The 26,562-nt window shown below is 41.7% G+C and overlaps 1 protein-coding gene across 1 annotated transcript in view; it reads right to left on the bottom strand.

Moving 5' to 3' along the window:
* Nucleotides 1-26,562, bottom strand: part of LOC110488955 (GPI ethanolamine phosphate transferase 2) — a 119,558-nt gene that overhangs the window by 58,158 nt on the left and 34,838 nt on the right. The window contains exons 5-6 of the mRNA XM_021561447.2: nt 22,454-22,592; nt 21,065-21,277 (exon numbers count right to left, since the gene is read on the bottom strand). Of these exons, the coding sequence (XP_021417122.2) occupies nt 21,065-21,277; nt 22,454-22,592 (352 nt within the window). The remainder of the gene's footprint in view (nt 1-21,064; nt 21,278-22,453; nt 22,593-26,562) is intronic.

The raw sequence follows: 26,562 nt of genomic DNA, 5'->3' as shown, positions 1-26,562 counted from the left end.
CAGATGATTCTGCATCTTTGTTGCATTCTTCACATATGACTTGGCACAGTATTTGCAAATGTACACAGCCTTTCCTTCTAAATTAGCTGCAGTGAAATGTCTCCACACATCAGATAGTGCCCGTGGCATTTTCCTGTACAGATTAGATAAAATTAGTTTAAAAAAAACAACAAATACAATATTATGTACAGATAAATAGTTAAGCAGTTAGATTAAACAACTCCTTTGCAAGATACATGTTTTAAAATTAAACATGTATGGAATTAACACTCAGTTAGCAGGCTCAAGCAAACTAAAACCCACATGGTAGCAAAAACTAACTAGCAGAAATTGTTAAGTTAAAAATAAACACACTTTGCCATAGGCTCCTATTCACTAGTTAACAACAAATAATGTATGTCATATAAAATATATTCACCCCACCCAGTATTGTCATTAAAAATTACCAGAAGCATGTAGTCCTTGGCTCAGACAGCATAGTAGTGTGGGCTCAATAGCATCTCATTAGTGTGCAAGATCTTGAGAATCAGCTGTACATGTGATGGAAGAATGCACTGTGCATGCAGAGTGCAAGGTGGACAAACAAAAACCCACAAATTCTGACAAACTCCAAGCATTGATTATGCAAGAATGGGCTACCATCAGTCAGGATGTGGCTCAGAAGTTAATTGACAGCATGCCAGGGCGGATTTCAGAGGTCTTGAAAAAGAAGGGTGAACACTGCAAATAGACTCTTTGCATCACCTTCATGTAATTGTAAATAAAAGCCTTTGACACTTATGAAATGCAAGTATGCAAGTATAAACACAATGGGACCACGCAGCCGTCATACCGCTCAGGAAGGAGATGCATTCTGTCTCCTACAGATGAACGTACTTTGGTGCGAAAAGTGCAAATCAATCCCAGAACAACAGCAAAGAACCTTGTGAAGATGCTGGTGGAAACCTGTTACAAAAGTATCTATATCCACAGTAAAACGAGTCCTATATCGACATAACCTGAAAGGCCACTCAGCAAGGAAGAAGCCACTGCTTCTAAACGGCCATTAAAAAAGCCAGACTATGGTTTGCAACTGCATATGGGGACAAAGATCGTACTTTTTGGAAAAATGTCTTCTGGCATGATGAAAAAAAAACAGAACTGTTTGGCCATAATGACCATTGTTATGTATGGAGGAAAAAGGGGGAGGCTTGCAAGCCGAAGACCACCATCCCAACCGTGAAGCACGTGGGTGGCAGCATCATGTTGTGGGGGTGCTTTGCTACAAGAGGGACTGGTGCACTTCACAAAATAGATGGCATCATGAGGTAGGGAAAACTATGTGGATATATTGAAGCAACATCTCAAGACATCAGCAAGTTAAAGCTTGGTCGCAAATGGGTCTTCCAAATGGACAATGACCCCAGGCATATTTCCAAAGTTGTGGCAAAATGGCTTAAGGACAACAAAGTCAAGGTATTGGAGTGGCCATCACAAAGCCCTGACCTTAATCCTATATAACATTTGTGGGCAGAACTGAAAAAGCGTGTGTGAGCAAGGAGGCCTACAAACCTGACTCAGTTACACCAGCACTGTCAGGAGGAATGGGCCAAAATTCACCCAACTTATTGTGGGAAGCTTGTGGAAAGCTACCCAAAATGTTTGACCAAAGTTAAACAATTTAATGGCAATGCTACCAAATACTAATTGAGTGTATGTAAAATTCTGACCCACTAGGAATGTGATGAAAGAAATAAAAGTTGAAAGAAATCTCTCTCTACTATTATTCTGACATTTCACATTCTTAAAATAAAGTGGTGATCCTAACTAACATAAGACAGGATATTTATACTAGGATTAAACATCAGCATTTGTGTAAAACTGAGTTCAAATGTATTTGGCCTACGGTGTATGTAATCTTCCGACTCCAACTGTACATACATAATGTGGTGAGACTCGAGTCGCCCCATCAGCTGGAAGATGGTGTCCCTTTTTGGTCAGTGTCATTAGAGGAATGGGAGAGCGGAGGGATGTTGAGAGGCGAACCCTCAGTCTGCTGCTCTCTCCCTCCTGTGAGACTGACCATCAGATGCAGGCACCATCAGCCCATGATCTATTACCGGTGTGACCATGTAACCTACCTCAAATTTGGAAATATAATATAAAACAATGGCCCGAACAACAATGGATTGGAAGGGCAATTCAAGCAAAGCCAATATGCGGTCATAATGTATTGGGCCTATGACTTACTGCACAAACCTCATTGCTACAGTACTGTTTGTATTTGGTTAATGTTGCATAGGCTTATGTTTAAATGATGCATTTTGACTCAGAAAAGGTTGGTGGCCACTGTTCTAGAGTTTTTCCTGTTAACACTATCAACGTTTCCCTTTACTGTGGCAATTGTGATCGAATCATTGTAATATTAGCCACCTTGAATGCAACATAACAAAACAAAATGAATTATTGAAGAGATTTTGCTGTAGGCAGAAAGCATCAGAGTAGGATTCTTTTACATAGACAAGCACAACTCAGACAATACTCTACACAGACCAGTGTAGCATAAACAAATCCGAGCTGCAGGAGGCCTATATGCAAATAGACCTTTGCCATATATGGATCTGTGCCATTTACATTGAACTGGACTGTGTTCACAGCATTAGCTGTCATGAGTAGATGCACTTGTTTTGAGATCAAAGTGAAAGCTGCATGTAGCCACGTGTGCACATTTAGTTCATATCCTTTGCTCGTTAGTGAGTTATTAGCCCAGTTATAGATCATTTGTAGTCAGCAATAGGGGAGTGATTGCTTCCTACAAGAGCACAAAACGTGTACATTTCTACGCATCTTTGAAAAGCGAGTCAGGTAGATAACTTTTTTTTCGTCTTAACGGGGCAGTGTTGTATTTTGAGACAGGAATGAATAAGCTAAGTAGCCAATATGTAGACAGTATCATATGTTGTCTGGTTCTCTGTAATAATGGTATGGGACTAATAATGCATTTTCATTTTGTAAAGTGGCTTCTTGCATAAAACAACACAATGACATATTCAGTCACCTCCTTGGTCTGAAGGACAAATGGATGAACAGGTTAATGTCAAGCCCTGCATGTTTTTTTTCTGAAGTCTCATGGAATGTAGGCCTAGATTGAACACCACACATTGGCTTCTACTGTAGGCTGAATGATAGTACAGCTATTTCCAGGTTAAAATGTTATGGGATGCATTTTCTCTATTGTTTTTTCATGTTAGGCCACTCTGGTAGGTCTAAATTATGATCAAATAGCCACAGAAGCCTACATCGCCACTGTTAAAACTAACTTAACTGGATACAGCCTCAGTGTTCACAGTAAACGCACGCTGAGTTTGCACAACATTTTCACAACATTCAAGCTTGCTCTTAGCAGACCTGAAATTTGCTCGGTGATGAAGAAATGACAGGGAACATTGACAGTGACCATGGTCATTTGGCTGACAAATAACAGTTATCCAAAATTGCATGACCATCACAGCCCTAACTTTGGGAACAATGACATTCAAAAGTAGAGTATAATATAGAACAGCCTTTCTTCGTTTTGGCTTTATTCTAATGTTCTAGAATTCACACTACTTGACTTTTTCCTGATCTGAATAATATGAGCATAACTATGATAAATGGTGATTGTGATTATGTCAGACACAGGAATGGAGGTGGAAATATTAGAGCCTTCAGCAATGGGCATGAATAAAACAATACAGATGGCCCTCTGTCAGAAAGAAAAGGAAGAGGGATGGGTCAGAAGATAGCTGAAGGCCACAAGATGCCGGAGGTTATTAGCAAACCAAAGATAAATTAAAAAGACAGAGTGAGAGACATAGGCTGTATACTCTAATGTGAACTTTCATTACCCTATAGTAGTGCTGAGCGATTAACTGACATTTCGGTGGTTTTTAAACAACTAATGACGATGTCAGTTTAATTATTTGAATTCCATTTTGTTCTGTTTTTTTTCTGTGAGCTCAATGAGCAGTTTAACTAAAGATAAATCAGATCCAACCTGAACTATTCAATGATGGTATTCAGCAGTCAAAGTATTCCCTTATTTACTTTGAAGAACTTCTAAAATAGTGATTTTGTCAGAAAGCATAGGCAGCAGCTCTATAGAGGTGAGATGACTTAGAATGAAATAATAGTCATCAAATAAAACAAATGTGATATACACATCAACTGATATATTTTATTAAAGTAATGTAACCAGTTGTACTGCTAAACACCAATTACACAAAACAATAACAAAATCATTAAATGTACTCATTCAGTTACTGTACACTACACAGGGCCCACTTTCCGTCCTGCTCTGGATTTCCCCAACAGAGAAGCGAAGATGACACACCATCCATTTGGCGCCCTTCAACTTTCATTTAATTCATTGATCATGGGCTAGGAGAGATGAATGCCCTAGCCTGGCATGGCCCAGGTTTTTTATTCCCTCTCCACTGTCTCCTAATGGGACTATTATGGCCCTTACTTTCCTCATCGGGCAGCCAGCTAATTGCTGCAGCCAGGCTCTACTCAGAATGGAGAGGGCAGAGAGAAGGCAGGAAGGAGAAGGACAGAGAGAGAATGAACATCTACAGCCTAGAGAGAGAGTGAGAAATAGAGAGATGACTGGAAACGCAGACAGCTCTCTCTAGGCTGTAGAAATTAATTTTCTCAATGTCGTCCTCCCTCCCTTCTCTTGTAAGTAAGCATTTCACGGTAAGGTGTACCTGTTGTATTCGGCGCATGTGACAAATACAATTAGATTTGACTTGAGAAAGAAAAAGAGAGAGAGCAAGGGAGAAGGAAAGCAAGAAACAGGGAATAGGACAGAACGGCAGAGAGGCGATCAGGGAGAGAGGGAACAATTAGACCTTGAGAAGTCAGTATAGGTACAGGCGATACAACCCATGGCATACCATTAGTCTCTTCTCCTGAGCAGTATTTAAAATGGACAACATCTATTTTGTATACTGCACAGCCAAACATATTTAATGTACTAGCCTTTCGTTAGTCTCGAAATAACAACCATTTTGTACATTGATAATGCCTACTATTAATAATTAAATTCTTCAGTTATCCCAATTTTGGGAAATGTACAGTTCATTACAGCATATTTGAATGAAACAATGGTTTAGCTTTAGCTGAATCCACAAAAGATGAGACAAGTCAAACATTCTTTGAAAAACATATCAAAAGAAGTGGGACTTGTCAATGAGGCCGAGGGCAGCCCTTCACCTGTAGTAGGTTACATCATTCCAACCAGTGGCGTGTTTCTTCAATAATCAATCCAGTCATATTGCTTAGTCATGAAACCATCAGTGTTATTTTTGCCCTCCCACTGAGGTGGTTGGCAAAGTTTTTAGAGAGGGGATGCCACGGCACTTAGGACAGAAATTAGCCTCGTCAGCAAGAAACCAAACCTCTGGTGCCCTCCTCTTCCCCTCATCCATAGCTCCGTACCTCCACTCCAGAGAAACAAATAAATAAGCTCAATCAATCAACCACCAGCGAGACAGATTCCTGCAGACAAAGGAAAGAGGGGGAAGTGCTGTATTGCAATAAGAACTACAGGTTCAATGGACTGATGGCTGGGCTAGGTAAAAAAACAACAACATTCAACTAACTTTAAAATAACATTATTTCCGCACAGGGAGAAAGCATGTTTGAACTCGGCCTAATGTGTAGGAGAGATTTTCTTTGAATCGCACTGTATTTTAGATTAACTGTCTTCAAAGTAATGACTCGGGGATGTCGGGTTTGATATGAAAGCTTCTTTTAGTAATAATACTTGTTCACGTTACATTTAACAACTTTAGATTCTACAGAGCAATGCAGGTAAGATGCTAGCGGAAAGGTCAGCTTAATCACTTTGCACCTGCACATAACTGGCGCGTTAACTCTCTCATTCCTGTCGCAAAAGCGTAATTCAATACTAACCAATACAATTACATATGTAAATAACTGTAAAGAAATGTCTTTAGATACAGCTCAATTAATTAACTTAAACATTAACTCTGTAATACATTAAAGTTACAACACTGTAAGCGTTGGTTTTGTTGAGCATGTGAAGAATTCAAACGTTAATCTCCCCCAAAGTAAGAATACATTTCAGTTCCTTAAATATGACCCTGGATTGTGGTGGTTGTTTCATCTCCTAATCTAAAAATGTAGATTCCAACACCTCTGTTCTATCCAGCATGAGTATTGTCATGACGTTGGCCTGTGGGTTGGTTTATGACTGTCATAAATACCTCTTCCCCCCTTTTTCCTCTCTCTACCCTACTAAGGTTACATTTGCAAAACCCCTTGGTTAACATAAGAGATTCTGGGAACGTCAGAATGTGGGGGGAAATTAACTATATTCTGGTAATCCGAACAATTGAACATATGCAGTGGTACTTAATGAATATGATGTCAGTTCGGTTGTCATCTGAGACATTCTCATCAATGATAAGATGACATAAACTCCACAGTGGAAAGTCTATACATCAGAGTTATCAAATTCACATGGAATTGTTGTTCAATTTAAATGTTTGAATATTACATTATTTGTGATGGGATGAAATTTGATTTTAGCTTCTAAAATGGGAGATTTGAATTTTCATAAGATAGGGCTGCTCAATCAGTGGCCCTCCCCTGTGAAGGGACAAAGGCTATAAAACTTTTCAAACACACCCTCCTCTTCCTTCCTATATAAGCTCATGACTACAACATAACTATCTGTTCCGCGGATGTGAGATGACGATCCCATGTCAGAATGGTTCAGATAATAACTACAGAACGAAGCAAACATCAGCATGAGCTTTGGTTGCGAATGGTATTAACTTTGAACTCTTATTCACGACAGACGTGATACCTCCTAGCCGTTGAGTTAGCGACCGCAGCTGCAAACGCAGGTTAGGAAGGAACATACAGAGTATCCCATCTACCACACAACGACGTTACTACAACTTATCCAAGTGGCCACCAGAGACATTCTTCAAAGGACAGAGGACTCGGTTTGGCAACACGGCCTTCCACCTACCACCAACCTACTGAAGCGCAGCTCAGAGTAAATATTTATTGCATTTTCCTTTTCCAAATGGGCGGTAATTTAGAATGCATAAGATACTGTATTTACGATAGAACAGCTTCTTCCCTTTGTTCCCCCAGTCTACCGCTCTTTCACACAAACCCCGCCCCTTTTCCTTTGTGTAACAAGCTGTCATATCTGTTCCGCCCGCTAGGGACGTTTCCTATGACGTAAAGAATTATCCCGGTATAATTAATTATTTGTATATGTAATTCTGTTTGATTAGTTAGGTATTTAGTAAATAAATAATAACCCAATTTTGTATTGCTGATTCAACTTGTTAGCCAGGATTCTTGTAGATATCCAAAAATGTACAACTTTCAGAATATGAGACTGAAGTAAGATGACGATTAATGTTGACTGCTATTGATGTAAAATATTGCTAAATCTTTAAGAGTTTATTCGGAAGATAACAGCTCTATAAATATTATTTTGTGGTGCCCGACTCTCTAGTTAATTACATTTACCTGATTAGCTCAATCAGGTGATATTAATTACGGAGAAAGTATTTTATAGAATAGCATGTCATAGCAATTAATCCGGCATAGCCAAAGACACGACAGTATCAAAAGTAAAACTACTGTCTTGGTGAACACAAAATTAAGTACTGGTAGTAACGTGCATCTGATACTTTCAATATGGGGGCAGCTTTTACACATTTGGAAGTGCCATGGACTGGACACTACTTTCCCTCATATATACTATGTGGTGACTGGGGATATACTATTTTAAGTAAAAGAGGTCATCTACAGCTGCTATATCCATTTTTGGACTTGTAAATTAATCATATGGACCCATTGATTCTTGAAGAAAATAACTTATGTAGTAACGTCACCTCATGATCTAAGTTCAACTGTCGTACCCCATCAGAACCCATAAGCTTGTTTTACTCCAATTTTTGTATACAAAACAAACCATTTATAGCATAAAAACATGGTTAAAACCATCATTTTGATATCATGGTCAGTCTTTGCATCCCTAGCTCTGTCTATAAAATTGAGCATGGTTACATTCCTCCAGCCCAATCCCATAGATTTTTTTTCCAAAACAGGGACGGGGATCGTTTTGCTATCGTCTCTACTGCTGATTGCGGCTATAAGGGCTCCAACACGGTGACCCTGAAGCAAGACACCCTTAATTCATCATACTCTGCCAATAAAAATACAAATTTGTGACACACACAAGTCAGAGGTCATAGCCTTGGGGAAATCACAATGTCCACCCATCAAATATGAACACCAAAAATGTGTACCAGCACCGTTCTTTATTCCAGCACTATGTAATTGTTCATGTACAGCGCCTTCGGAAAGCATTCAGAACCATGAACTTTTCCCACATTTTGTTAGGTTACAGCCTTATTGTAAAATGTATTAAAATAGTTTCCACCCCCTCATCAATCTACACACAATACCCCACAATGACAAAAAAACAAACAGGTTTTTAGAAAAACTGAAATATCACAATTACATAAGTATTTACATAAGTATTCAGTCCTGTTTACTCAGTACTTTGTTGAAGCAACTTTGACAGAGATTACAGCCTCAAGTCTTCTTGGGTGTGACACTACAAGCTTGGCACAGCTGTACTTGTGGAGCTTCTGCCATTCATCTCCGCAGATCCTCTCAAGCTTTGGGAGGTAGGATGGGGAGCGTTGCGATAAAGCTATTTTCAGGTCTCTCTGGAGATGTTCGATCGGGTTCCAGTCCGGGCTCTGGCTGGGCCACTCAAAGACATTCAGAGATTTGACCCGAAGCCACTTCTGCATTGTCTTGGCTGTGTGTTTAGGGTCTTTGTCCTGTTGGAAGGTGAACCTTAACCCCAGTCTGAGGTCTTGAGCGCTCAGGAGCAGGTTTTCATCAAGGATCTCTCTGTACTTTGCGCCATTCATCTTTGCCTTCGATCCTGACTAGTCTCTCAGTCCCTGCCGCTGAAAGAAATCCCCACAGCATGATGCTGTCACCACCATGCTTCACCGTAGGGATGGTGCCAGGTTTCCTCCAGATGTGACGCTTGGCATTCAGGCCAAAGAGTTCAATCTTGGTATCAAGGTTCTTCCATCTCCACAGAATAACTCTGGAGCTCTGAGAGAGTGACCCTCGGGTTCTTGGTCACCTCCCTAACCAAGGACCTTCTCCACCGATTGCTCAGTTTGGACAGATGGCCAGCTCTAGGAAGAGTGTTGGTGGTTACACACCTCTTCCGTTTAAGAATGATTGAGGCCACTGTGTTCTTTGGTACCCTTCCCCAGATCTGTGCCGCGACACAATCCTGTCTTGGAGCTCTACGAACAATTCCTTTAACCTCATGGCTTGGTTTTTGCTCCGACATGCACTGTCAACAGTGGACCTTATATAGACAGGTGTGTGCGTTTCCAAATCATGTCCAATCAATTGAATTTACCACAGGTGGTCTCCAATCAAAGCTGTAGAAACATCAAGGATGATCAATGGAAACAGGATGCACCTGAGCTCAATTTCAAGTCTCATATCAAACGGTCTGAATACTTATGTAAATAAGGTATTTGTTTTTTATTTCTAAATAAAAACCTGTTTTCGCTTTGTCATTATGAGGTATTGTGTGTAGATTGTTGAGGATTTTTTATATATTTTTTAATCGGTTTTAGAATAAGGCTGTAATGTAATAATTTGGAAAAAGTCAAGCGGTCTGAATACTTTCTGAAGGCACTGTATGATCACCTTGAGATGGACGTGTTAGGTCAAAAAGGGAAAGGTGCGAGCCGCCTTGACATAGGCACCACCGTGTCAGTCTAATAGTGATTTGTTTGGTATTGCCACTTTGGTTGAACTTGGAACCACATTGCTTGCTTGGTCCTTGGCTGGATGTGACCTTGACATGTATTAGGGCTGTCTTAATCAAAGTGACACTGACTAGGACAGCAATAACCTGAACCTTGCAGAGTTCACTTTAAGAGCAGCCACTTTCTCCAACTTCCTCTATCTGATGTTTATGTCAGATTGAATAGTCTATCTGGTTCCCTGTTGCTTTTACTGCAGAAAAATTGAAAAGCCACTCAAAGGAGGTCCCAGTAATTGAACTACTGAATGTAGGAAATACAAGGTAATGAAAAAAAGAAACAGAAAGATAGGAGGTACGCCACTGATTGACTTTAGCATTTCATCATGTCTTGTCTGTGTTTGTCAAGAAAGAAGGCTAATTTAGTGAAGGTGGATGCTTGTGTAGATGTCTAGGCACATGCGGCGTGAGATGGCTGTTTGCGTAGATATCTAGGCACGTCCGACATGAGATGGCTGTTTGCGTAGTTGTCTAGGCACGTCCGGCGTGAGATGGCTGTTTGCGTAGTTGTCTATGCACGTCCGGCGTGAGATGGCTGTTTGCGTAGTTGTCTATGCACGTCTGGAGTAGGATGGATGTTTGCGTTGATGTCTAGGCACGTCCGGAGTAGGATGGATGTTTGCGTAGTTGTCTAGGCACGTCCAGCGTGAGATGGCTGTTTGCGTAGTTGTCTAGGCATGTCCGGAGTAGGATGGATGTTTGCGTAGTTGTCTATGCACGTCCGGCGTGAGATGGCTGTTTGCGTAGATATCTATGCACGTCCGGCGTGAGATGGCTGTTTGCGTAGTTGTCTAGGCACGTCCGCCGTGAGATGGCTGTTTGCGTAGAGGTCTAGGCACGTCCGGCGTGAGATGGCTGTTTGCATAATTGTCTAGGCACGTCCGCCGTGAGATGGCTGATTGCATAGTTGTCTAGGCACGTCCGGCGTGAGATGGCTGTTTGCGTAGTTGTCTAGGCACGTCCGGCGTGAGATGGCTGTTTGCGTAGTTGTCTAGGCACGTCCGGCGTGAGATGGCTGTTTGCGTAGTTGTCTATGCACGTCCGGCGTGAGATGGCTGTTTGCGTAGTTGTCTAGGCACGTCCGGCGTGAGATGGCTGTTTGCGTAGTTGTCTAGTCACGTCCGGCGTGAGATGGCTGTTTGCGTAGTTGTCTAGGCACGTCCGGCGTGAGATGGCTGTTTGCGTAGTTGTCTATGCACGTCCGGCGTGAGATGGCTGTTTGCGTAGTTGTCTATGCACGTCCGGCGTGAGATGGCTGTTTGCGTAGAGGTCTAGGCACGTCCGGCGTGAGATGGCTGTTTGCGTAGTTGTCTAGGCACGTCCGGCGTGAGATGGCTGTTTGCGTAGTTGTCTAGGCACGTCCGGCGTGAGATGGCTGTTTGCGTAGTTGTCTATGCACGTCCGGCGTGAGATGGCTGTTTGCGTAGTTGTCTATGCACGTCCGGCGTGAGATGGCTGTTTGCGTAGAGGTCTATGCATGTCCGGAGTAGGATGGATGTTTGCGTTGATGTCTAGGCATGTCTATTGTGAGATGGTGTTTGTGGAGATGTCTAGGCATGTCCATGGTGTACACAGGTAGAACAAGGATGCTTTGAGGTTACTATCTCAGAGTTGTAATAGCATCAGGAACTAGACTTAGGTCCGCTGCTTGTAAAGGAGATGTCCCAGAATCACTATGGAAACTGGCAAATTAATAATTTGCTGAATAGGCTGCAGTGTGGACAAGGGCCTTCGTGGCAGCCATTTTAGGTTGAAATCAGAACAGTAATTTAAGACCTGTGAGTTATCATCTCTCTTGGCAGCAGCTAATGGGGATCCTAATAAATACTAAATACTCTTGAGCTACTCTACTGCAATCTAAATGTGCTTTAAATTACAGTTGCACTAAGCAGCCACTGATTGATTAGCATGCATTTTTCTACTGTAATCAGCATTCATCACTCAGAGGCCCATGGGGTGACCTAAGAACAGCTGAGTCCTGAAATAAGAAGAAGGAGATGAAGGGGAGAGGGTGGCGGTGAATCGATAATCAGATTGACTTGATTCAAATTTTAACAGCTGTGAACATAGATGATAATCAACGCTGACTTAGGGAGTTGAAGATACACACTTGGTAATTAATAAGCTAAAACTTACTTTACAGTGCTCAAAATTCTCCAGTTCATCTAGGATGATTATACTCTTCTTACAAGCTAAATCAGTGGAAATCTTCCACAATGCTGTCATAATATCACTTAATAGGGAATATAAGCTGAATAACATCACATCTGTTTAGGGCAGTGTTCAACGTACCTGCAATATATTGAGAAATACTGCTTTACAATTAAGTCTGCCAGGTAACACAGACAAAGTGATTAGACTCTCATGAAGTTGTGGTGTATGTGGTGTTGTAGTCAAAATCAATAATGAATAACTTTACTCACGGTTCAATGCATGTCATTTATCGAAATACTCAGGTAATGCAAACGTCTTGAACTGTGGCATGTAGAACTGTGTCTGCGTGCATGCGTATGTGTGTGAGTGTATGTCTATGTTTGCCTGTGTGCATCTATGCGTGTGGTATTTAGATGGCGTAGCGCATGGCGAGCACATAGAGGGCATGTTCTGACCTGACCTCATAGTTTCACTTTGGAATTTGACGTAATTGGATGAAAGCCAATATTTTACCAATTCATATCACGTGGTTCCAGGGTTAATTCCGCGTGGTTACAAGGTTAAACATAACCTGAAAGGGTTAAGTTTAGGTATTTGTTATGAGTGCTTAAGGTTAGGGCTAAGGCTTGGTGAAGGCTTAAAACAAAATAATTAAAAACAATGCGCTGTTTACATGAAGTATCATCAAGTACCCTCCCTGCTTGCTAGAGAATGGTGAACTGCCGTGGCAGAGTGGTCTAGGCTGCGCTCTGATTCTGAGTGGCAAAGAGATCTAAGCAGCGCTCTGGCTCCAAGCGGTGCGGCGGTCTAAGTAGCGCTCTGGCTCCGAGCGGTGCAACGGTCTAGGCAGCTCTCTGGCTCCGAGCGGTGCGATGGTCTAGGCAGCTCTCTGGCTCCAAGCGGTGCGACGGTCTAGGCAGCTCTCTGGCTCCGAGCGGTGCGACGGTCTAGGCAGCTCTCTGGCTCCGAGCGGTGCAACGGTCTAGGCAGCTCTCTGGCTCCGAGCGGTGCGACGGTCTAGGCAGCTCTCTGGCTCCGAGCGGTGCGACGGTCTAGGCAGCTCTCTGGCTCCGAGCGGTGCGACGGTCTAGGCAGCTCTCTGGCTCCGAGCGGTGCGACGGTCTAGGCAGCTCTCTGGCTCCGAGCGGTGCGACGGTCTAGGCAGCTCTCTGGCTCCGAGCGGTGCGACGGTCTGGGCAGCTCTCTGGCTCCGAGCGGAGCAATGGTCTAGGCAGCTCTCTGGCTCTGAGCGGTGCGGCGGTCTAGGCAGCTCTCTGGCTCCGGGCGGTTTAGGCAGGTCTCTGGCTCTGACTGGTGCAATGGTCGAGGCAGCCTCTGGCTCCAAGTACTACAGTGGTCAAGGCAGCTCTCTGGCTTTGAGCCTTGTGAGTTCCAGCCCAGTGCTATGCCATAATTTTACATTTTTGGGGGGTTAGCGCCGTCGATGGCATATATCAACGTCCTCCAAACGTTCTCAAATGTCTGAATTTGACGTCTCTTTGTGTCCAGCCCGTGTTTTGACACACATTCACCGATACGAATCTGCATTGTGAGACTTGACGTTGATCAGGTTCAAGTACTCTGAGGAGAGACACACTCACGCACACTCACGCGCCCACACACAAACACTCACTAACTCACGGCCACACACTCACACACGCACGCACCCACACACACACAAACACTCACTAACGCCCGCGCACGCCCACACATCATTCTGAAGCCAGCTAGATCAACACATCATTCTGAAGCCAGCTAGAACATCATCATTCTGAAGCCAGCTAGAACAACACATTCTACAGCAGGAACAAACCCTACCTCAAAATGAATATGGAATATGTTCCTGTACATTTCTATATAGTTGGAACACCAGCAGAAAATCATCAAGGGATTCTGACATACCACAGTGCTAAACTTTACATATTCAACATGGGAAACCTGGGGAAATCAAACCCACAAACCTGGAATTGTAGGCTTCATGTTCCAACCTAGTGAGACCTCAGAACCACTATTACCTCAGTGTAAATTTACAGAAGTAAAACGTTGTACAGAATGTACAAAACATTAGGAACACATTCCTAATATTGAGTTGCACCCACTTTTGCCCTCAGAATATACTCATTTAGCCGGACTATGGACTCTAAAATGTGTCAGAAGCGTTCCACAGAGATGCTGGCCAATGTTATCTCCAATGATTCCCACAGTTGTGTCAAGTTGGCTAGTAGTGGATTTCTACAACGAAAAGCTTGTTCCATCTCATCCCACAGATACTCAAATTGTATTGAGATCTGGCGAATGGGCAGGCCACTGCGGTAAGCTGAATTCACTGCCATGTTTGTGGAACCACTCCTGGACCATCCTAGCCTTGTAGCATGGGGCATCATCCTGCTGAAAAATCTAGTCGCACATGAACGGATGTACCTTATTGGCAAATATGATGTGGCATTTAAACGTTGCTCCAATTTTATCACTGGGCTCAACGTGTGTCATGAAAACACACCCCACACCACCACCACGATGGATGCATATACTCATGTGTTTTTCTCCATACCCGAGTCACCCACCAGCAGGAACCGGGATTCATCAGTCCAGGCAATGTTTTTCCAATTCTCCAGTGTTTTCATTCCTTAGCCCAATGCAGCCGCAGTTTATTTTTTGCTGAACAGTCTTGAAAGAGTTCCCACATATGCTGAGTACTTGTTGGCTGCTTTTCCTTCCCTCTGCGGTCCAACTCAATCCAATCCATCCCAATTGGGTTGAGGTCGGGTGATTGTGGAGGGCAGGTCATCTGATGCATCACTCCATCACTCTCCTTCTTGGTCAAATAGCCCTTACACAGCCTGGACGTGTGTTGCGTCATTGTACAACGATGGAGTGGTGTATCGCTGCAGAATGCAGGGGTAGCCATGCTGGTTAAGTGTGCCTTGAATTCTAAGTAAATCACACAGTGTCACCAGCAAAACCCCCCACACCATCACACCTCCTCCATGCTTCACAGTGGGAACCACTCATGCGGAGATCATCCGTTCAACTACTCTGCTTCTCACAAAGACACAGCGGTTGGAACCAAAAATCTCAAATCAGACCAAAGGACAGATTTCCACCGGTCTAATTTCCATTGCTCGTGTTTCTTGGCACAAGCAAGTCTCTTATTATTATTGGCATCCTTTAGCAGTGGTTTCTTTGCAGCAATTCAACCACGAAGGCCTGATTCACGTAGTCTCCTCTGAACAGTTAATGTTGAAATGTGTCTGTTACTTGAACTACGTGAAGCATTTATTTGGGCTGGTAATGAGGCTGGTAATTCTAATGAACTTATCCTCGGCAGCAGAGGTTACTCTGCGTTTTCCTTTCCTGTGGCTCCATGAGAGCCAGCTTCATCGTAGCAATGTGGTTTTTTCCGACTGCACATAAAGAAACTTTCAAATTTTCTGCATTGACTGACCTTCATGTACTATAGCAATGACAGACTGTCGTTTCTCTTTGCTTATTTTAGCTGTTCTTGCCATAATATTTGGTATTTTACCAAATAGTGCTATCTGTATCTGTATACCAACTAGCGGTTGACCGATTATGGTTTTTCAACGCCGTTACCGATTATTGGAGGACCAAAAAAAGCCGATACCGACTTATCGGCTGATTTTTATATATATTTATATGTGTAATAATGACAATTACAACAATACTGAATGAACAATAAAAACTTTTATTTTAACTTAATATAATACATCAATAAAATCTATTTAGTCTCAAATAAATAATTAAACATGTTCAATTTGGTTTAAATAATGCAAAAACAAAGTGTTGGAGAAGGAAGTAAAAGTGCAATATGTGCCATGTAAAAAAAGCTTATGTTTAAGTTCCTTGCTCAGAACATGAGAACATATGAAAGCTGGTGGTTCCTTTTAACATGAGTCTTCAATATTCCCAGGTAAGACGTTTTAGGTTGTAGTTATTATAGGAATTATAGGACTATTTCTCTCTATACTATTTGTATTTCATATACCTTTGACTATTGGATGTTCTAATAGGTACTTTAGCATTGTCAGCCTAATCTCGGGAGTTGATAGTCTTGAAGTCATAAACAGCGTAATGTTTGAAGCATTGCGAAGAGCTGCTGGCAAACGCAGGAAAGTCCTGTTTGAATGATATCATTACTATGGTCGAATCCGGAAACTATAATTTCGAAAACAAAATGTTTATTCTTTCAGTGAAATACGGAACCGTTCCGTATTTTATCTAACGGGTGGCATCCATAAGTCTAAATATTGCTGTTACATTGCACAACCTTCAATGTTATGTCATAATTATGTAAAATTCTGGCAAATTAGTTCGCAACGGCCCAAATTAGTTCGCAGGCAGCCCAAACTGTTGAATATACCCTGACTCTGCGTGTAATGAACGCAAGAGAAGTGACACAATTTCCCTAGTTAATATTGCCTGCTAACATTAATTTATTTTAACTAAATATGCAGGTTTAAAAAAATATACTTCTGTGTATTGATTTTAAGATTTTAAGTATTGATGTTTATGGTTAGGTATATTCGTGCAACGATTGTGATTTTTTTCACAAATGCGCTTTTGTTAAATCATCCTCCATTTGGCGAAGTTGGCTGTCTTTGTTAGGAAGAAATGGTCTTCACGCAGTTCGCAACGAGCCAGGTGGCCCAAACTGCTGCATATACACTGACTCTGTTGCACAGACCGCAAGAGAAGTGACACAATTTTCCCTAGTTAAAAGAAATGTATGTTAGTAGGCAATATTAACTAAATGTGCAGGTTTAAAAATCTATACTTGTGTATTCATTTTAAGAAAGGCGTAGATGTTTATGGTTAGGTACACATTGGTGCAACGACAGTGCTTTTTTCGTGAACGCGCTTGTTAAATCACCCGTTTGGCAAAGTAGGCTGTGATTCAATGATAAATTAACAGGCACCGCATCAATTATATGCTACGCAGGACAAGCTAGATAACCTAGTAATATCATCAACAATGTGTAGTTAACTAGTGATTATGTTAAGATTGATTGTTTTTTATAAGATACGTTTAATGCTAGCTAGCACTTTACCTTGGCTCCTTGCTGCACTCTCATAACAGGTAGTCAGCCTGCCACGTAGTCTCCTCGTGGAGTGCAATGTAATCGCCCATAATCGGTGTCCAAAAATGCTGATTACCGATTGTTATGAACACTTGAAATCGGCCCTAATTAATCGGCCATTCCGATTAATCGGTCAACCTCTAATACCAACCCTACCTTGTCATAACACAACTGATTGATTCAAACGCATTAAGAAGGAATGCAATTCCACAAATTAACAAGGCACACCTGTTAATTGAAATGCATTCCAGGTTACTACCTCATGAAGCTGGTTGAGAGAATGCCAAGAGTGTGCAAAGCTGTCATCAAGACAAGGGTGGGTGGCTACTTTGAAGAATCTCAATTATAAAATCTATTTTGATTTGTTTAACACTATTGGTTACTACATGATTCAATGTGTTATTTCATATTTTTGATGTCTTCACTATTATTCTACAATGTAGAAAATAGTAAAAATATTGAAAAACTATTGAATGAGTAGGTGTGTTCGAACTTTTGACTGGTACTGTATATACAAAAGCATGTGGGCACCCCTTCAAATTAGTGGATTCGGCTATTTCAACCTCACCAGTTGCTTACAGTTGGTTAAAATCGAGCACACAGCCATGCAATCTCAATGGATAAACACCTGATACAGAACATCCACTGTAATAGACGAATGACAGGCCTCACAGCCACACTCTGACATGTATACAACATAGCCTAAACAAAGGTGTGTGTGATTGAACCCCAAAGGTGGATAATCTTCTCCTTTCTTTGACAGTGACTCAGTAAGATAATAGGAGAGAGAGTAAAACCCTGCAAAGGGTGTGTGTGTGTGTGTGTGTGTGTGTGTGTGTGTGTGTGTGTGTGTGTAAAGAGAAGGATGATTGTCTTCTTAGAGAGGCAACCAAATGCAATCTTTGTAACTTAGACCGGTTGAATCCTTTGCGGTTGTCAATAGTCAACTATTTACAGACATAAATGGTTGTAGGAACATATGTGCATGTATGCCACACATACACATTACTTGAATTGAGCCACTTATCTTGGCTTTATCCGAATAGCTTTGTACACTCTAGAGGTCTTCACGGGTCCAACAAATCTGAAATTCCGAGACCATAAATTCTGACTTTTGTCTCAGATCTGGGTGGGGTCTTATATAATTGCCACGGGTCTCAGGTAAGTGCAATTATAATTGATTTACCAACTGGATCTGTCCTCTGTTAATTTAATGTGCGAGGTGATCCGAACCTCGCCAATTGCAACTCAATAAAACATGTAGTTCATGTCCAGCTGAAACTGGTTCCGGCCACTCACCTCACGTGCACCTGCTGCTGAAGAGAGAGAGAGAGCACGAGTGAAAGGAGCTTTGGCCTAGGCTACTGTCGATTGCAAAGATGGAGACCTTTTTCATTTAAGAAAAACAAAAGAGGATAGTCTTCTGTGAGGACAAGTTCAAGGGATAACGATGAGAAGAACATTGGTGCGGCCAAATGGAATGTGTGCAACTCGCTATTCAGGTTTGATGCAATTTTCAAACTTTTATTTATTTGTTTTAGTATTTATTATAATTTGTTTTATAATTATTATTGTAAGCTTTTTTAGAATCTAAAATATTTAATTAAATATGCTAAATTAAGTTGTCTTTTCAATTTTGTGCTCTGTATTTAAATTTAAGATAAAAGTTTAAAGTAGACCGGATGTAAAATAAATATCAGCCTATTGCTGTCATTTGTTGGGTAGGCCTACGGTTCATATTTTACCTAAAAACAATGACTTGACTTACTTTGATATTACCCTAATCAAGTTTAGAAACTTTTGTGAAGGTCTGGTGTGGTATTGTCACTAGGCTTAGCTACTACAGGCCTATGAAGGCAGTGCGCACCAGAAGTCCAACTGACTCAGTTGAACTTGAGGAGAGGAAGAATGTTTTAGGCCTACCAAAGTTAGATTAAAGGAGTAACAATATAATGCTCATCTTTATTTAAAAAAATATTATGCACGCCAAATTCATCCTCCTGTATAGTACGCCTACATCTGTATAGCAGTAGAAGCCTATCTGACAAGGATTTAGAACGCATGTTGGTGTCAGAAACATGGCGCCCGGCATATCTCCATCTTTCTCTCTGGGCTAGGCCTAAGCTTCTCTTCCTTTATATATATTTTTTTAAATATCAATATCATACAGTGGAGACTAGGCCTATAGACTAGAGGTCGACCGATTATGATTTTTCAACGCCGATACCGATTATTGGAGGACCAAAAAAGCCGATACCGATTAATCGGGCGATTTCTTCATTTCATTTGTAATAATGACAATTACAACAATAATGAATGAACACTTATTTTAACTTAATATAATACATCAATAAAATCAATTTAGCCTCAAGTAAATAATGAAACATGTTCAATTTGGTTTAAATAATACAAAAACAAAGTGTTGGAGAAGAATGTAAAAGTGCAATATGTGCTATGTAAGAAAGCTAACGTTTCAGTTCCTTGCTCAGAACATGAGAACATATGAAAGCTGGTGGTTCCTTTTAACATGAGTCTTCAATATTCCCAGGTAAGAAGTTTAGGTTGTAGTTATTATAGGAATTATAGGACTATTTCTCTCTATACCATTTGTATTTCATTAACCTTTGACTATTGGATGTTCTTATAGGCACTTTAGTATTGCCAGTGTAACAGTATAGCTTCTGTCCCGCTAGTTAGCGCGTACTAACTAGCTAGCCATTTCACTTCGGTTACACCAGCCTCATCTCGGGAGTTGATAGGCTTGAAGTCATAAACAGTGCAATGCTTAACGCACAACGAAGACCTGCTGGCAAAACGCACGAAAGTGCTGTTTGAATGAATGTTTACGCACCTGCTTCTGCCTACCACCGCCCAGTCAGATACTTGTATGCTAAGTCAGATTATATGCAACGCAGGACACGCTAGATAATATCTAGTAATATCATCAACCATGTTTAGTTAACTAGTGATTATGAATTATTGTTTTTTATAAGATAAGTTTAATACTAGCTAGCAACTTACCTTGGCTTACTGCATTCGCGTAACTCTCCTTGTGGAGTGCAACGAGAGAGAGGAAGGTCGTTATTGCGTTGGACTAGTTAACTGTAAGGTTGCAAGAGTGGATCCCCCGAGCTGACAAGGTGAAAATCTGTCGTTCTGCCCATGAACAAGGCAGTTAACCCACCGTTCCTATGCCGTCATTGAAAATAAGAATGTGTTCTTAACTGACTTGCCTAGTTAAATAAAGGTATAAAAAATATATATATATAAAAATAACAATAATAATAATAATTTAAAAATCGGCAAATCGGCGCCCAAAAATACCTATTTCCGATTGTTATGAAAACTTGAAATCGGCCCTAATTAAATCGGCCATTCCGATTAATCGGTCGACCTCTACTATGGACATAAATGCATGCAACACCCTGATACATTGAGCGCTCAAATCTCCAACATCTGAATCGTGAGGTAAACAAATTACTGTTTTAGGAAAGTAAAAACCAATAAAACAATAAGCTACAATGTTTTGATTATGCGACACATCGAAATATAATTTTCTTCTGGTTTGTTTTATGTCAATTAGCAGTTTTTAAGGAATGATAATCTCGTTTATTGATGGCAGAGGTTTCTTTCCCTCTCTCGTTCTACTCTCGGATCCGAATGGGTCTCTCAGATCAAACCAGCATGGGTCCGTTTGCGGCTGTTTTTCCACAGGCCATTTCGGAATGGTTCTGACCGTCCTTGGGTCCATTCGGAACCGGTCTCCTTTAAAAAAAAAACTTTTTATGCATGTTGGGTTGGGTGGGAAAGCCACTGATTCATTTCGGAACGGGTCCAACACATTGACTTTGGGAGGCTGGAAGCTGATTTAGCCTTGCTCTGATCTGGCACTACCCCTGCACTGACCCACACTATTCCCTCTTACCTTTCTCATAGGCTGGCATGCTGTCCTTCAGCAGGTAGCTCAGCTGGTGGCCGTTGAGGTGCAGAAAGCGCAGCTGGTCCCTGAGCGAGGCCTCGTCAACCACGGGCTGGATGAGTCGGCCCACGCTGTTCTGGGAGATGGGCAGGCCCAGACCAAGAGCCAGGGTCGGGGTCAGGTCCACCTGCTCTACTGTTGATGGTTTCTCCATCCCTACTGTTTATAAGGAGTAGAGAGAATATCTCAGGATATAGAAACAAGAGGAAGCAAGGAGGCACACATGCACAAGACAGACAGAAACGCGTACGTACATTCACACACGTATACAGTTGAGAAATTAGGTGAAAAGTCACAGGAGCAGAACATATGTACCGCATCTCTAATCAAATCCTACTTCTCTACGTCATACATTAATAACAACGGTTAAATAATTAATGCTGTGTCCTGCTTTTAGGTTTGATAAAAGCTCAAGCTTAAATCATGCCAGTTGAGTTGACAGCACAATCCAGAACACAAACTCTGTGTCCATCATGTGTCTGAGGTCCTACAGTACAAGTTACTGTACCAGCCTGTCCATCATGTGTCTGAGGTCCTACAGTACAAGTTACTGTACCAGCCTGTCCATCATGTGTCTGAGGTCCTACAGTACAAGTTACTGTACCAGCCTGTCCATCATGTGTCTGAGGTCCTACAGTACAAGTTACTGTACCAACCTGTCCATCATGTGTCTGAGGTCCTACAGTACAAGTTACTGTACCAACCTGTCCATCATGTGTCTGAGGTCCTACAGTACAAGTTACTGTACCAGCCTGTATCTGCCAACGCTTAATTTCTCAGCCGGTCTCTCAGTAAAATCTGATCCACCTGAAATAAACCTATGTAGATGAGAAGTGATCTAGAAATAAACGTAGCAAATAAAGAAACAATTATCACATTCACACCAACGGCCTCGAACACGTTTGCCACAGAGCGGCGAAAAGTTAATGAGCTCCTCTTCACACAGTGCCAAGACGTCACCGCTTCTCAGTGTGAGAGCTCAGCTGAGAGACAGCCGTGTGTGTATGTATGTGTGTGCATTTTTTGTAGCCTTTATTTAACCAGGCATGTACGTGTGTGGCACAGGCGCTCTGGAGTAGGCCCTTATCTATCAAAAGTCATGTTAATCCTCACTTAACCACATGTTAATCCTCACTTAACCACATTTTTCCTAGGTGAAAACAAATGTGAATAGACATATTAGTAGTGGGCCGTAACTACAATATTTTCACTATACTATTATGGATAAGTGTTGTGATAAGCATTTGAACACCGGTGTGCATGTGCCTACTTCAGCAATGACACCAAGACAGACTGACAAACAGACAGAGGGATAACAGGAGAGCCAATGCTTACCTTTCTTCTTGAAGGCGGGGCTGATGAGCACCAGGGGTGTATTGACCTCATGCTCAGACGAGCCCCCGTGGCTGCCCGTCTCGGACATCCCGTGGTCCCCACACAGCACCAGCAGGTAGGGCAGCGCCCCCTCTGCCTCCTAAGGGGACACGGGACATGGCAGATAGGTCACATAAGCGGGCCAAATGTTCATATAATGGTCGTTTATCAGACACTTTGATTCACTGCAACTTACATTTAAAGTAGCATCTCATTTTAACAGCTCATAATCCAGGGACTACGGAGTGGCTCAGCGGTCTAATGCATCACAGTGCTTCCGGCATCACTACAGACCTGGGATCAATCCCAGGCTGTGTCATAACCGGCCGTGACCGGGAGTCCCATAGGGCAGAGCACAATTTGCCCCCGTCGTCTGGGTTTGGGGAGGGTTTGGCTGGGGGGCTTGAACTTGGCTCATCGCGCTCCAGCACCTCCTTGTGGCGTGCCGGGCACCTGCAGGCTGACCTCGGTCATCAGTTGAACGGGGTTTCCACCGACACATTGGTGCAGCTGGCTTCTGGTTTAAGCGGGCTGGTGTTAAGAAGCATGGTTTGGCGGGTAATGTTTTGGAGGACGCATGACTCGAAGTTGCAGCGATGATATAAGATTGAAATTGGGGAGAAAAAGGGGGTAAAATAATTTTTTGGGAAACAATCTGTTAACTCTTACTCAAATAATGTTATTGATTTGTCCTATACTGGTATTTGTTACCAAGGCATACATTTCAGAGAGAAGAAAAAAAACTCAGACCCCCACCTCAAACAGACCGTTTCAAAAAGAGGATGACGTCATGTTTTAGGCTGAGACGTCCAGAAGAGGGAATTTATCAGGAAGAAAGTGTGGTATTCAACAGGCAATAGAATTGCACAGACAGGGCAGGAATAGGGGTTGTGGAAATATGTGTTTGAAATAGAGTCCTGCTGTTGGAAGAAGTAGCCTCGCCTCATGTCCTCCCTTCACTGGAGCGAAACAGTGGAGTTTCCAAACAGCTCCTGAGGGGCTAGGTTCACTCCCTAGCTCTCTCCTCTGGGAATGAAAGGTGGTTAGCTCCGTTTCACTTCAAAGACCCCCTCAGCCACTCTCTTCCACGCTAGCCTGCATCCTTTAGCAACCAGCACAAGCTAACAAAAGCCTGAATCTCTGCCAGTTTAGCTGGTTGCCCTAACAGAGCCAGCTAACTTCTTCAACTCATTGGCATTTGATGTTACAGATGTAGGATCTCATTGGCATTTCATGAAGAGGAAAGAACTTATCCCAGCCATGAAAGCTGCCAGAGTGCATAGGGACATTGCTTACATCCGCTATGACAGGCTCTTTGTCCAGCCTCCCTCCCAAAAGCATAGAAGAGATGAGAGAGCCAAGACTATGTGTTACTAGCTTCAACCCTACAGCACCCCCCCCCCCCCCCCCCCCCCCAACTGATTCATGGACTGCTGAATGGGTTCTTTTCTCTTGCTTTGTATATTCTTTTCCACATTGTGTCGATCTCTGATAAGCTACCGAAGAAAGGGCTAAAAATAGTCCAAGATAGGCCTGATATCCATAACATTAACATATTAGCCATTTCTGAGACTCACTTAGATAATTAATTTGATGATACAGCAGTAGCAATACAAGGATAACACCTACAGAAGAGACAGGAATGCTTATGAGGTGTTGAGATGTAAACGTCCTCACTGTCAACTGCGTTTATTTTCAGCAAACTAAACATGTGTGAATATACACACATACACACATATATACACATACACATTCATATCTATACACATACATCAACTCAGCAAAAATAAATGTCCTTTTTTCAGGACGCTGTCTTTCAAATATAATTCGTAAAAATCCAAATAACTTCACAGGTTTTCATTGTAAAGGGTTTAAACACTGTTTCATCTGCTTGTTCAAGAAGCTGTTTAAAAGGCACAGTCAACTTAGTGTATGTAAACTTCTGACCCACTGGAATTGTGATACAGTGAATTCAATGTGAAATAATCTGTCTAACAATTGTTGGAAAAATGACTTGTGTCATGCACAAAGCAGATATCCTAACTGACTAGCCAAAACTATAGTTTGTTAACAAGAAAATTGTGGAGTGGTTGAAAAACGAGTTTTAATAACTCCAACCTAAGTGTATGTAAACTTCCGACCTCAACTGTACATACATAACATTTATTTTGTCTCAAATAAATAATGAAACATGTTCAATTTAGTTTAAATAATGCAAAAACAAAGTGTTGGAGAAGTGAAAGTGCCATGTAAAAAAGCTAACGTTAAAGTTCCTTGCTCAGAACATATGAAAGCTGGTGGTTCCTTTTAACATGAGTCTTCAATATTCCCAGGTAAGAAGTTTTAGGTTGTAGTTATTATAGGACTATTTCTCTCTATACCATTTGTATTTCATAGACCTTTGACTATTGGATGTTCTTATAGGCACAATAGTATTGCCAGCCTAATCTTGCGAGTTGATAGGCTTGAAGTCATAAACAGTGCTGTGCTTGAAGCATTGCGAAAAGCTGCAGGCAAACGGAGGAAAGTGAGGTTTGAATGAATGCTTACGAGCCTGCTGCTGCCTACCACCGCTCAGTCAGACTGCTCTATTAAATATCAAATCATAGACTTAATTATAATAAACACAGAAATACGAGCCTTTGGTCATTAATATTGTCAAATCCAGAAACTATCATTTCGAAAACATTTTATCGAACGGGTGGCAACCCTAAGTCGTCTAAATACTGCTGTTACATTGCAACCTTCAATGTTATGTAAAATTCTGGCAAATTAATTACGGTCTTTGTTAGGAAGAAATTATTTTCATACAGTTTGCAATGAGCCAGGCGACCCAAACTGCTGCATATACCCTGACTCTGCTTACACTGAACGCAAGAGAAGTGCCACAATTTCAGGCACCGCATTGATTATATGCAACGCAGGACAAGCTAGTTAAACTAGTAATATCATCAAACATATGTAGTTAACTAGTGATTATGTTAAGACTGATTGTTTTTTATAAGATAAGTTAAATGCTAGCTAGCAACTTATCATGGCTCCTTGCTGCCTGCACTCGTGTAACAGGTGGTCAAGCCTGCCACGCTGTCTCCTCGTGGATTGCAATATAATCGTCCATAATTGGCGTCTAAAAATGCCGATTACCGATTGTTTTGAAAACTTGAAATCGGCCCTAATTATTAGGTCGACCTCTAATATATATACAGTGCCTTGCGAAAGTATTCGGCCCCCTTGAACTTTGCGACCTTTTGCCACATTTCAGGCTTCAAACATAAAGATATAAAACTGTATTTTTTTGTGAAGAATCAACAACAAGTGGGACACAATCATGAAGTGGAACAACATTTATTGGATATTTCAAACTTTTTTAACAAATCAAAAACTGAAAAATTGGGCGTGCAAAATTATTCAGCCCCCTTAAGTTAATACTTTGTAGCGCCACCTTTTGCTGCGATTACAGCTGTAAGTCGCTTGGGGTATGTCTCTATCAGTTTTGCACATCGAGAGACTGACATTTTTTCCCATTCCTCCTTGCAAAACAGCTCGAGCTCAGTGAGGTTGGATGGAGAGCATTTGTGAACAGCAGTTTTCAGTTCTTTCCACAGATTCTCGATTGGATTCAGGTCTGGACTTTGACTTGGCCATTCTAACACCTGGATATGTTTATTTTTGAACCATTCCATTGTAGATTTTGCTTTATGTTTTGGATCATTGTCTTGTTGGAAGACAAATCTCCGTCCCAGTCTCAGGTCTTTTGCAGACTCCATCAGGTTTTCTTCCAGAATGGTCCTGTATTTTGCTCCATCCATCTTCCCATCAATTTTAACCATCTTCCCTGCCCCTGCTGAAGAAAAGCAGGCCCAAACCATGATGCTGCCACCACCATGTTTGACAGTGGGGATGGTGTGTTCAGCTGTGTTGCTTTTACGCCAAACATAACGTTTTGCATTGTTGCCAAAAAGTTCAATTTTGGTTTCATCTGACCAGAGCACCGTCTTCCACATGTTTGGTGTGTCTCCCAGGTGGCTTGTGGCAAACTTTAAACGACACTTTTTATGGATATCTTTAAG

The sequence above is a fragment of the Oncorhynchus mykiss genome, chromosome 14 (genome assembly GCF_013265735.2).
Source record: "Oncorhynchus mykiss isolate Arlee chromosome 14, USDA_OmykA_1.1, whole genome shotgun sequence".
Taxonomy (NCBI): Eukaryota; Metazoa; Chordata; class Actinopteri; order Salmoniformes; family Salmonidae; genus Oncorhynchus; species Oncorhynchus mykiss.
This window is presented reverse-complemented; position numbering and strand designations above follow the sequence as displayed.